Consider the following 13,291-nt stretch of genomic DNA (forward strand, 5'->3'; position numbering starts at 1 on the left):
AAGAATGGACTCTTACGCTGTTAAACTCTTTTTAACATAAACAGTTACAATATTTCAGCCAGATTCAGATATGGATCCAAGCGCCAGTGGAGAAGGAGGAAGTTCTACCTCGTCAGCTGTTAAAAGAGGATTGTCTGTTGATTCTGGCCAAGAAGTGAAACGATTCAGGACAGCTACTGGAGCAATAAGTGCTGTAAGAGAAGCTCAGGTTTTGTTTAGAGATTCTAAAGTTATAACCTGCATTGACTAAGCAATTAGTTTGCTTGTTTTTCCATAGCTTGTAACTCCCTGAATTCACATTTGCCTAGAAAATACTTCAGATGTTTTCTGCTTGTTGCCCTTCTTGCAATGTTGGTTACGCATTTTGTGTCTTGTATTTGTGCAGGTATTTGGACGTAGCCAGTCACTGCCAGGAGCTGATGCTCTGCTTTCCAAGCCCATCGACAAGCAGCACACGGATACAGTGGTCAACTTCCTGATTCGGATTGCCTGCCAGGTAGTGTTCTTGTTCTGATGTGCAAGTAGAGGAAAGATGAACCATTTGAGAATGTCCACAGTTGTTGTAATGATGTCTCAGATTAAACTTTTTTGTATATCTCTGGGTCATTTCAAGTATTTAACTAACAGGTTAGGTCCAAGTTTTGATGTTTACTGTTGATTGTCACCTTTTTATGCAGTAAAATACTGTAAGGCTATAGCGATAAAATTCGTTAAACTCATCCATTTCAGAAATAACACTTGCCTGGAATGCATAAAAATTAATGTGCTGGTTACAAAAAGATGTCATTTTGTTACTCTAATTGCTAGGTAAATGACAATTCAAACACGGCTGGATCTCCTGGGGAGTTGTTGTCTCGACGTTGTGTCAACCTCTTGAAAACAGCTTTACGACCAGACATGTGGCCAAAATCAGAACTCAAACTGCAGTGGTTTGATAAGCTGCTAATGACTGTGGTAGGTAACTTCTTAGTCTTGTAGGGCATCGGGGGGGTTCTTTAGCACATATATTATTTGTGAAATAAAGTGTTGGAGGTGTTTTTCAAGCTAAAATTTCTGGACTAATGTGTCTAGTAAACATTCGTTTTTGTTTCTACTGTGTGACCTTTGACTTTATCTTTTAATTTACAGCATAGCATAGTTCTGAATTTGAAATAAAATGTCAAGTCTTATAAATACTAATTTAATTCACTGCAATTTTTTGGAAAAAAAACTGGAACTGCCTGGGGGTCTACAGGCCTCTTGTTGGTGCCCTAACGTGGCTTGGACTTCCAGGGGATAAAACCAAATGGTCAAAATTTTAATCTGGGTATAAATTTTTACAGTCTTAATCTTTTCTGCTAAATAGTGAAACACATAGAATGTGTGAAGTGTGTGAATTGCACCAATTCTGTAATTTGTATCGCTGCAGTACCTATGGATATTAAAGTGGAGTTAGGAGCACGTGGATTAGCTTTCCAGTATTATTTCAGTTCCTTTGAAATAAGTTTGTTTGTTCAGATGGCCTGCTGTTTTTTTGAAGGTATTTTAAACTTTCTGCAAACATAAGTTAGTTATTTTATTGGTTGCTAGTTTTGTAGTTATATTAGGGTAATCTTGAAGATCATCCAAAGGCTGGTTTCCCACACTTGATGATACAACCTATTTTGTTTTAGCTGTATAGCACACGTGCTGAATTATCTGTATGCTTTTTGGTGTTATAATATGGTATTGTATGATTGAAGACTTTGTAGAACCATGCACTTTACTGTTTTATATTGTATGACTTATCTAAAAGGATAAATGTAAACATCCCCAATATAGAGACCTCAAACGTGTTTTACACTTTTTCAACAGATTTCATGTGCACTTACTGATCTGTTAAATACTTGTTTTCTTTTTTTTTTTTTCCTGCCAACTCACTGTCTTACTGTTTGTTCTCTTTAGGAACAGCCCAACCAGGCCAACTTTGCCAACATTTGCACTGGCTTAGAGGTGCTGAGTTTTCTGTTAACCATCCTGCAGCCCCCTGCAATACTCAGCAGCTTCAAACCCCTGCAACGAGGTGTAGCAGCTTGCATGACTTGTGGAAACACCAAGGTTTTAAGAGCAGTACATAGTTTGCTTTCTCGCTTAATGGGTATTTTTCCTACAGAACCAAGTACGTGGTATTTTCTTCCTCGTTTTATCCTTTACTGTTGCATACCTTAAGTGATTAAGGGTGGAATGAAGAAAATGTGGAATGTGCTAATATTCTGTTTTATGATTTTTGCATTTAATGATCCATTTTAGCTTGCACTTTCAACCTCTGTTCAAGAAAAGAAAAGCTGAAATGAGTAATCATTTGGAATACATCATTATCCACATAAAAACCCATAATAACCCATAGCTGTCATAACTTTGGTTCCAGAAATGCAAGCTATAAATTTAATGTATTTTGCAATTATAATTCTTCTGCTTCAGAAATACAGATTTTTTAGTTGTTAAGCCATGCTGTTTTGCTAAAAGATGGGAGGGGGATTGGATGTTAGAAAGAAAAAAAAAAATGACTGGATGAGCAGCTTACAGTTATGTTCAACCATGTTGTGATTTAAGCTAATTTTTATATATATGTATACACACATACACACCTTTTTTTTTTTTTTTTTTTTTTTAAGAGAAACCTCAGTGATCTAAGAATTCTTGCCAAAACGAGTTATACAGAGGTAGCGGTACCCTAATATGTAAGATACACTGAGTAGAGAGATCTCTTTGTGCTACCCTTTTATGATTTATTACCAGGAACCACTGATTTATTATCAAGTACTGCTGATAGTATGGGTGACTGGATGCACACAGTGGAATTTTCTTGTCTGTTCTTTGGCTAGTATTTCCAAAAATAAATATAACCGTCAACTCTGCAGGTACCTCAAGTGTTGCTTCAAAGTATGAAGAGCTCGAGTGCCTTTATGCTGCAGTCGGAAAGGTTATTTATGAAGGACTTACTAATTATGAAAAAGCCACTAATGCTAACCCTTCCCAGCTCTTTGGTAAGTTTCCCATGTCTCTAGTAGTTTATTAGTATGATTGCGGCCATTAGCATTATTTGCTATAAGGAAGCTGAAATCCAGTAACCATGCAGAAGAAGCTGTGGGATGTGGTTGGATCCCAGCTTGAGATGTGAGCTTTCTTTTTCAGTTGTTTTTAAACCGTCATTTGTCAGCTGATTTATTCATTCATTTATAGATTTTTGAATTCTCACTAAATGAGGAATCATAGGAATACTACATTTTTGTACTGGAAGAGCAAATCTGATTTTTTAGCATGTATCGTTCTGAAAAGCTAAAATATTTTTCTTAAAGTATGCCTGTTTAACTGGTAGGGAACTCGAGCTGCACATGACAATGGCAGAGATGGATTGGAATAACAGAAATTTGGCCCAGAACTGGTTGTGTTGGTAAAGCAGACCTGAAATTGCAGAATTCTGGAAAGCTTGCTGATTTAAATGGCAAATGTCCTTCATTGTTCCATCCTGTGATCTGTGCAGGTAGCTGCAATTTCACTTTGGGAATTACCTATTTGTCAGGTGTCAGGATGTGCTGTTCAGCAAACTAACCAAGAAGGATACTTCTTGCCTTTACTCCAGAGTTCACTTAAAGGCAAGACTGTGCTGTTTCTTTTAGATTGGGCAAATCCTATTAATTTTGTGTTTAAGTATGCTAACTTTAATGCTAGTGTGAGCAGGAAAAGAAATCAAAACCTTGAAAGCAATCATTCAATGAGAGAAGCATAATTCTATAAATATTTCTGTAGGCTCTTGTTGCAGTAAGGAAGGGATAGTTGTAGGGTTTTTAGAGGATATATTTTGACAGAATGTACTTCTAAAGGGCAACTGTTTCAGAGAGGTACTGGTAAAACTGGCTTGCACAATGGTGAATAAGTTCTTACTGGAAAGACATTGGTAGCAGCTCTGTAATTTGAACTTGGGTCTTGTAGGCTTTGCACACGTGTGAGCTGGCTGTTTCCACAGTGTTGCTATTTTTCAGTCTGCAGTAACTGTTTTACGAATCTCTCTAGAAAGTTTCTAGATTAGAAAACCAATATTGTGCAATGTTTTTATTTTTCCACTATTTGTACTAAAAACAGGCCTATTCGTGTAAAAGTTCATTTTTCCCACTAAAACATCTATACAGAATAGTTTAATTTTGCCTGTTCAAATATATTTGTTCTTTTCTTAATGTCTTTGGAGAAGTATCTGCTCTCAATCCATATCTGTTTTTTGCCTCTATCCTCTTCAAATCATACATTTATATGCAGAATTTCAAAACATTTTCACTAATGTATAAGGAAAAACACTATGCAATATTATCTTTTTAGGCTTTTCTTCAAATCTGTCCAGATTTCAAGTCTTTAACTTGGGTAGTCTTGTGCTGTTTTCATGGCAGGACAAAATCCTCTGTATGGCTAGAATTTTCCTGTGTTCTCTCACAGAACAAGAACATCTACATGGAAATCCTTTGTCTTATTCTGCTCAATAAAAGTTTTGCTATGTTAAATATTGTTTTTATCTGCAGGTACTTTAATGATTCTCAAGTCTGCGTGCAGTAACAACCCCAGCTACATTGACAGATTGATTTCTGTTTTTATGCGGTCCCTGCAGAAGATGGTCAGGGAACACTTAAATCCCCAGGCTACAGCAGGAACAGCTGAAGCAAATACAGGTATTACATTACACAGCATAATGATGGTAATGATTAAAAGTCTTGTAATTGTGTGTTAAATCCCCTCCTTTCCAAAGGGATTAAAATGATTTTTGTAGAGGTCTGTGGACATTACTAAATATTGAAAATTAGTTCAGTATTAGTGAGAATTATTCTAAAGTGTTGAAGGATAAAAATGCTCTTTTAGTTCCTAATACCTGCTTAATATATTAATTTGAGTATTAACCCAAGCATTTTAAGAGATAGTTAGTGAATACTTGCTGAGCTACAGCATATACAGGAATGTAGTGCAGAGGGAAGAAGGTTGACTTTTTTTAAAGATTTTGTCATATGCCTTCACTTTTTTACTCCTTTCTATGTGATAATAAAAGAGAAATTGCTTGTGAAATTAACTTTTTGGACCCCCAAAAAATAGACTCTTTTTTGTCAGTAAAAATCTTTCATTGAGTAAATTAGGTCATGAGTTACTGAAAAGTCAGTTATTTCCTACTGCTGCTCTTAAAATTTCACTGGTCTGTCTTGAAAATTATTCTCTTATAGGTGTTTGTAAAGCCTTTTGTTTGTTTATTTGTTACTACCTGTAGCAGGTACAAGTGAACTCGTAATGCTGAGCTTGGATCTTGTGAAAACTCGCCTAGCTGTGATGAGCATGGAAATGAGGAAAAATTTTATACAAGCCATTCTAACGTCTCTCATTGAGAAATCTACTGATGCCAAAATTCTTCGCGCAGTAGTAAAAATAGTGGAGGAGTGGGTGAAAAACAATTCCCCAATGGCAGCTAATCAGGTAAATAGAGAGGATAAATTAAAATAATTGCATTCAAATACTAAATAAATACAAGCCATGCTAGTGTTATATTTTGTCAGCTTTTGATAATGAGGTTTGCAAAGATCTAGTGTATAACTTTTAGATGCCATTTGAATGGTTTTGAATATTCTGCGTCCCCCTATGAAACTAACTGGAGTTGAAAATGTTTAGCAATTTATAGGTTGATAGTATTTGTTTTATCTGATGATGTTGGCTTCATCTGTTTTGCCTGGTACTTGCTTTAAAATAACAGTTATATTTAACAGTATATGTTAACTTGCGTAGAGATTTCCTTTACATGGAGATTGACTAGTTTAAATGCTAGTTGAAATCATTTCATTCCTGTAACATTGTGCAGCCCCTTAATTTACAGTATTTTGTATGATAGTTGAGTACTTTACAGTCTATTGCTATATAAAAGGAGGTATTTTTTTAATTAGATTTTTTTGTAATCATTAAGCAATGTAAACTTGTTATTAGTCATTGTTTTAAATTTCTGGAGCTGTATATTAGAAGTATAAATGCTTGAGTTATTTTTCTTCTTAAGACTGTGACCTTCCACCAAGCTATTTTTCAATACTTCAGGAGTGAAAAAGTGATATAAGGGATGGCTGAGACATACTTTGAATGTACCAGTTTTCTGTGTGCTTTAAGATGAATTGACAAAATTAATCATGTCTTCTTTTAACACAGACACCTACTTTACGAGAGAAGTCTATTTTACTAGTGAAAATGATGACTTACATTGAAAAGCGTTTTCCAGAAGACCTTGAATTAAATGCCCAGTTCTTAGACCTTGTTAACTATGTCTATAGGTAATTATAGCAATTAATCATTTATTGCAGTTTATTGCTTCATAATTTGTACTATATATGACCTTTATAATGTCCCATCCATCTTTTTAAGTTCTGAATTAAATATTTTTTTCCCCTCAATCCGAGAATTTCATGAAATCACAGTATTTACTTCCTATATCTGAAGATACTATGTGAAAATAAGCATCCCTTAAAAAGGGTTATCATTCTGGTTCTTTGTAAATATCCCTCTGCTCTAATGTCCCACTCTCCCATGCTACCAGGGCATCTTAATAGTTGATCATATTATAAATACAGCGATGGTAGCTAAAATCTCTCTCTCCTTTCATCCAAAGAGTTGAAAAAAAGATTTTTTTTCTTGAAAGTTAGTTGTACAATATAACTTGAGAGTTACTTTGCTAGCTCAGCAGGCAGATTTTGTAACATAGTAATATAATGAAAATACTTCCTTTATCAAAAGCATCAGGTGTTTTCTTTTGTGCTAATGATCCACATTATTTTCAGCTACTGCTGCCGTTCTCTTTCCTACTTAACTATGCAAGGTCCTGGAGTGCTGGAGTGGACACGGCGCTCGGCGGTTTTTATCAGTGAAGGTTACCCTGACATTTCAAACAGGGATGCAGTTGTGGCTGAAATTGATTATTATTATTTTTTTTTCCTTTCACATTGCGATGAAATTTTGTCCTAATTTAACAAATTTGTGATAGCTCTAAGGCAATTTTCTACCAAGCAGTAATATTTTATTCGGTGTTTCTCTCAAAATGATGGACCTGGGTGTATTAGAGCTCCATCAAAATATCACCTCCCTTGATTTCAGTGTTGTTTGAACTACATAAATTTAAGTAAGTTGTATAAACTAGATAAAGTCTAATATCTTTGTCATTATTTCTCTCTTTACTTTAGGGATGAAAATCTTTCTGGTAGTGAACTTACTGCAAAACTTGAGCCTGCGTTTCTTTCGGGCCTGCGTTGTGCTCAGCCACTCATACGAGCCAAATTTTTTGAGGTCTTTGACAATTCTATGAAACGTCGAGTTTATGAGCGCCTACTTTATGTGACCTGTTCTCAAAACTGGGAAGCGATGGGAAATCACTTTTGGATCAAACAGTGCATCGAGGTAGGTAAATTACTCTTATCAGAAATGCAGTTATAATTCTAGAAATGGGATTTATTCCCTATTCTTCTTGGCTGTGTGCAAGTGTTATGCAGTGTGTATTTTGGAGTGTATATTTTCTGTATCATAACTAAAAATACTCTGCTGTCTCAGACACTTCCCACGGCATTTAAAAATAAATACAAAGCTAAACCATGAGAAGCGGATGCTTGGAAAATGATTATTTTACACATGTTAGTATGATATTTTTAATTCCGTTACTAAACTTAAATTGTGACCCCTTTTTTTTCTTTTTTCTCAATAACTACAAAAATACAAAACCCATATGTTTAAGAACTCTTCTTGTTTTGTTTTTTAATATCTAGCTCCTGTTGGCAGTGTGTGAGAGAAATACCACCATTGGGACGAGTTGTCAGGGTGCTATGCTGCCTTCTATCACCAACGTTATCAACCTTGCTGACAGTCACGATAGAGCAGCGTTTGCTATGGTCACCCATGTCAAGCAGGAGCCTCGAGAAAGGGAGAACAGTGAATCCAAAGAAGAGGTAACTTCTAGAAAATAGTAGAAAATAGAATAAGAAAGCTTTTAGATTAAAATAACTTTCCTGTTTTCTTATCAAATAAATTTGGAGGATATGTCCTGAAGATGATGTGCATAGGTTCAGCATCCTTTTTGTTAGTTTATTAAAATAGTTTGTATCACTGTTAATAATGTGACATTTGAGCCATGTGTTTGGACTCTCAGAATTTGTTTGCATTCACTGTAGAGATCTAGAAATTCCATTTCTAAACCTGAAGAAATATCAGAAAGAAATAGTGAGACCCGAAGTAAATACATTTAATTTTTTAAAATTATTTATTTCTAAGGAAATAAAAAAGAAAAAAAAAAAAGAAAGAAAAATACCTGCGTATTTGAGGCTGTTTGCTGTTTTTTTAGGATGTTGAAATTGACATTGAGCTGGCTCCAGGAGACCAGACAAGCACCCCGAAAACTAAGGAGCTCTCCGAGAAGGATATTGGCAACCAGCTGCACATGCTGACCAACCGACACGACAAATTTCTCGATTCCCTTCGAGAAGTGAAGGTTGGTGCAGATTGTTGGTTTCCTGGAAATTCATTTTAACAGTGAATCTTCAAAATGACACTTTTGGTTTTTGCCTTTTTTTTTTTTTTTTAATTTTCTTTTCACTGGAGCTCTCCTACATTTTCGTCTTCCACCTCTCCATTGCTTATTGGGAAATATATCCTGCCAAACTTTCTGCAGTGTTTGTTGACAATGGAGCTTAAGAATTGATGACATTATTGTTTGGTCAATAAGTTTTGACAAACATTTTCTATTGCATCTAAGTGCATTTTAACTTTACAGAAACGTTAAGAAAACAGTGATGACAAAGACAGGGCACAGAATCAATAACATATCAGCATTTTGTGTTTATATAATCTCTACGAAGATAATGTAGCTGAAAGCTTTTTTGAAAATAATTTTAAAAATAACAACTCTATCAAATTATCTTGATTGTTCAGTCTTATTATCAAGTGGTCATGAGCCTCTATACCCTCTCTCTCTTTCTCTCTTTCTTTTTTAATAGAATAGTAAATCAATCTTGATCAACATGGAAGTAGATTTAAATTCATTTCACAGTAGTTTTCACTGCTAGAAGAAATGTATTTTTGACATGCTAGTTGGAAAAGATGTCAACATTACTGCTTAAACAGCCGTGTAGTTGATGAACTCTTCTTCCATAGTATACATTATTCTGTTCCCATTTATATGCATCTCTCTCTCTGTTTCCAGACTGGAGCATTGCTGAGTGCCTTTGTTCAATTATGTCATATTTCTACACCGTTAGCAGAGAAGACTTGGATCCAGCTTTTTTCACGATTATGGAAAATCTTGTCTGACAGACAGCAACATGTGAGAATCTCTCTCTCATAGTAAATTTATCTTTGTTAATGATTGTTTTTTTTGTAAATTGTAGCTATGTGACAATGAATTTGTTCTCGTTGAGAAGTTTGCCCTCTTTTGTGATCATTGAATGCTGTACATGTCCATGCATGCATCTTTTGAAAGTAGTGCCCTTCAATTTATTAAGAGAATTACCCTTATCAAATGATTGTGCTGTGACATATATTGCATTAGCAAGATTTCTGAATCCAAAGTCAGTAATAGAAGAATCTGAGTGAACAGATTACTATCTTTGTGCTTCTCTTCCAGGCTCTAGCAGGTGAAATCAGTCCTTTCCTGTGCAGTGGCAGTCATCAAGTGCAGCGGGACTGCCAGCCGAGTGCCCTGAACTGCTTTGTGGAAGCGATGTCTCAGTGTGTTCCTCCCATTCCCATCAGACCCTGTGTCCTGAAGTACTTGGGCAAAACTCACAATCTCTGGTTCCGTTCGACACTGATGCTCGAACATCAAGCGTTCGAAAAAGGACTGAGCCTACAAATCAAGCCTAAACAGACAACAGAGTTTTATGAGCAGGAAAGCATAACTCCTCCTCAGCAGGTATGATGCTGTATGTGAAATGAGGAGAGAAAAATACAGTAGTAATGTAGTACAGTGTAGTACAATAGTACTGCTTCCTCAACTGTTTTTGTTGGGCTGTTTAGTTAAAGTTGAGCCTGTTTTGAATTCACTGAAGAAGTTCCTGTCCTTGCAAGTTTGTGAACACAGACACTTAAAACATTGCTTTCTATCTTACCTACTTCTCATATCTTTCCTTCACCTGTCACTAATACTTTCATATATTTCTTTCTTTTCAATCCGTTTGCGACACGAGTTCTCTACAGCACTGTAAAACCAAATCAAGTCACTTCTGCTTCTAATTTTAAACCACAAATGGAAGTCTGTGTGGTCTCCATTTGTCTCAAAGGGAGTATGCTTTTCCTAACAAATCTGATTTGTTGGTATATGATCTTGAAGAATTGTTGGCTAAGCAAAACTGAGTTCAGCAGGTGCTGTTCTGTTTAGTAGCCTAGGAGATAGTTATGATCAACCCTGGTGTATTTTTGTGATCAGCTGAGGAAGTCAAACATTGCAGATTCTTTCTGCGTTGGAATTTGAGTTGTGTTTTTAAGTAATTCAATGTTCTATAATTTAATCTGATATAATAGGGAGGACAAGCCAGAATCAACACAAAAAAAATTGATTTCTTTTTTTAGTGTAGTTCAGTGATGAAACTTCTAAATGAGCTTATAGAATGCATGTTTATTTTCCTGTGTTTCTGAACTTGCCTCAGTGCAGAAGATGTGTTTTTGCTCTCCACTGTGCATTTCAGTGACGTTTTGACTGCAGAGGAATATGTGTGGTTTCTGTTCTAGGAAATACTGGATTCCCTTGCTGAGCTCTACTCCTTGTTACAAGAGGAGGACATGTGGGCTGGACTGTGGCAGAAACGCTGCAAATTCCCGGAGACAGCGACAGCTATTGCCTATGAACAGCATGGCTTCTTTGAACAGGTACTGGCTTCATATTAGAGACCATCTAATAGTAGTTCTACTACCAAGTTGAATATTCAGGACAATAATGACCTGGTACTACATATTGGTAACTGACTTCAGTCTTGTAAAGTAGAAAACATCACGGTTTCTCTTCTGACGGAAATAATAGTTTAAGGCTGTGTAAAAGCTAGATAAAGAAAGATTTTTGAGCACCACTACTGTGTTTCGGGAGTCTCTCAGTTCTTTACCACATTTGTAAAGCTGCCAGGTAATGTCTCTTAACAGAATTTCTTTTTAACTTACAATTATAATCACTTTTTTTTTCTGAAGAATAGAATGTTGAGTTCACATTATATGTAAAAGATGAAAAAATAACACTATTTTAATATTTTTTAGGCACAAGAAAGTTATGAAAAAGCAATGGAGAAGGCTAAAAAAGAACATGAACGGAACAATGCTTCCCCTTCCATCTTTCCTGAGTATCAGCTCTGGGAAGACCATTGGATTCGGTAAGGCCTTAAAAGCTGTTGCAGAGCGAGACTTGATACATTGCAGTAGAAGAAAAATACCCTGCTGGTTTATAATAAGAGTTACTGGAATAAACCTAGTTTAGGACATACAATATAAAGGGGAAACTTGATACAATATAAAGGGGAAACTTGAGGGAATTAAAAAGAAAAGCTCTATTGCCACTCCCTTTAGCCGATCCTCGGAAACTGAAGCATGGTGAAAATATAATTTTCAGTCAAAACTGGTCAATACACACTGGGTTAGAATTTTTTTTTCCTATTTGTAATGGATGCTCCAGGAGCCACCAAATGCAGCTCTTCTTTTTTTTAGATTTCTGTATTATGCTGTAGGTGACCCTGCATGTGCAGGGGGGTTGGACTAGATGATCTCCAAAGGTCCCTTCCAACCTTAACGATTCTATGATTAGAGCTGGTAATAGATTTTTTTTTTTTTTTTTTTTTTAAATCCTCCTTTCTGGATAAAATTTTTGCAGTGTCTGCAGAACACTTCACATACAAACTCAGATGCCTATATTATCCTGATACAAATCATTGGTAGTTACTTCTGTTTATATATTTTTATATATGTGTGTGTGTATATATATATTTTGTAACCAACATGACACTTTTTTTTTTGGTGGTTGTTAGTTGCTCAAAAGAACTGAACCAGTGGGAACCTTTGACAGAGTACGGCCAATCAAAAGGACATATAAATCCCTACTTAGTACTGGAATGTGCGTGGAGAGTATCTAACTGGACTGCTATGAAGGAAGCTCTGGTGCAGGTGAGTGAGGGGTTTTACCACTCTGAAAATGCGCTGTGCTAATATTTAATTTCCTTGTGGATTTTACTGGTTATATTTCTAGCAAGTCAGCATTGCTGTTCATTTCATAGAAACAGTAAACTGCTCTTTGGAAATTTTCTTTGATGTCCTAGCATGCAGCTGGGTGTTTTGGCAACCAAAGCATGTTATTTCAACAGACAAACTTGGTTTGCTTTTGCGCCCCTTTTCAAAGCTGTGCTATGTAAGGAATATACATTTCTTAAGTAGATAGTTTCAGAGTTAGGACAGGTAAAAGATTTGGTGAATGGAATTGAGTTATTATAAAGCAACAAATGCTTGTCCCAGAGTGCGTGCCAGCAGTGATACCCGGAGGAACAGATGATGGATCCTTACAGATATATGATATTAGGCACTCTAAACTTACAGGTATGCAGTTTAGAGGAGGATGGAGAAGATTTTTTTTTGTATTTTAAGCCTTTGCCAGAACTGAAGTTCTTTTTATGAAATGCAGTAAGATGATATGCCTGTTACAGTCCCTGTGGACAGTGTAACTCTGCTCCCAGGTCAAAAACAGGAAAGCCCAATGCCCTTGGAGTATTCGTGTTTGTTTCAGCACCTGGAAGGCAAAGTCAAAGTGGTCCCAGCCTTTACTGTTCAAAGTTAAAATGCTTAAACACAATTTATTCTGTTTGTCTCCACCCTCCTTGGGGGAGGAATAGGACAAATGTATAAAAATGTGAAAATCAGGGAATTGTCAGTTAAATTTGGCTTATGTTAATTGCCTTTTTGTATCTGCACAACGTTAACCCTCTGGTAAACCTGTGTTTCAGGCTTCTTTGCTAAGAGATTTCAGGTTATTCATGGATGGCTCTTGCCTGACTCTTGTTAGCATGTTGTACCTTCCTGAACATCTCTCAAATTCATTTTCAGAGATGCAAGGGTGCCAATATATCTTTCTGAACATGCATGCGCTAGGTTTTGTTATTCTCTGTGGTACAGTCGGCATCATGATCAGCTAAAATGTTTTCCAGCTTTTGAAAAGGCAGATAACAGCTGCTCTCTGCAATGTTTTGCCTTTCTCAGTCACGGAGTTCTAAGTCTGTGGCTTTATGGCAAGGGCATTGGTGAAATGCTGTAGGGTTGTGTG

General features: G+C 36.1%; 1 protein-coding gene across 1 annotated transcript in view; it reads left to right on the forward strand.

The window, feature by feature from the left end:
* The window catches only part of TRRAP (transformation/transcription domain associated protein), an 82,835-nt gene that overhangs the window by 36,572 nt on the left and 32,972 nt on the right, over nucleotides 1-13,291 (forward strand). Inside the window, exons 40-55 of the mRNA XM_088529448.1 lie at nucleotides 59-193; nucleotides 386-496; nucleotides 808-954; nucleotides 1,924-2,137; nucleotides 2,880-3,005; nucleotides 4,530-4,676; nucleotides 5,261-5,463; nucleotides 6,178-6,299; nucleotides 7,203-7,416; nucleotides 7,779-7,958; nucleotides 8,351-8,497; nucleotides 9,209-9,328; nucleotides 9,629-9,916; nucleotides 10,732-10,869; nucleotides 11,248-11,360; nucleotides 12,009-12,144. Coding sequence (XP_088385574.1) covers nucleotides 59-193; nucleotides 386-496; nucleotides 808-954; nucleotides 1,924-2,137; nucleotides 2,880-3,005; nucleotides 4,530-4,676; nucleotides 5,261-5,463; nucleotides 6,178-6,299; nucleotides 7,203-7,416; nucleotides 7,779-7,958; nucleotides 8,351-8,497; nucleotides 9,209-9,328; nucleotides 9,629-9,916; nucleotides 10,732-10,869; nucleotides 11,248-11,360; nucleotides 12,009-12,144 — 2,541 coding nt within the window. The remainder of the gene's footprint in view (nucleotides 1-58; nucleotides 194-385; nucleotides 497-807; nucleotides 955-1,923; nucleotides 2,138-2,879; nucleotides 3,006-4,529; nucleotides 4,677-5,260; nucleotides 5,464-6,177; nucleotides 6,300-7,202; nucleotides 7,417-7,778; nucleotides 7,959-8,350; nucleotides 8,498-9,208; nucleotides 9,329-9,628; nucleotides 9,917-10,731; nucleotides 10,870-11,247; nucleotides 11,361-12,008; nucleotides 12,145-13,291) is intronic.

This window comes from Tinamus guttatus, unplaced genomic scaffold, assembly GCF_059628265.1.
Source record: "Tinamus guttatus ecotype Peru unplaced genomic scaffold, ASM5962826v1 Tinamus_guttatus_pri_ptg000330l, whole genome shotgun sequence".
NCBI classification, from domain to species: domain Eukaryota; kingdom Metazoa; phylum Chordata; class Aves; order Tinamiformes; family Tinamidae; genus Tinamus; species Tinamus guttatus.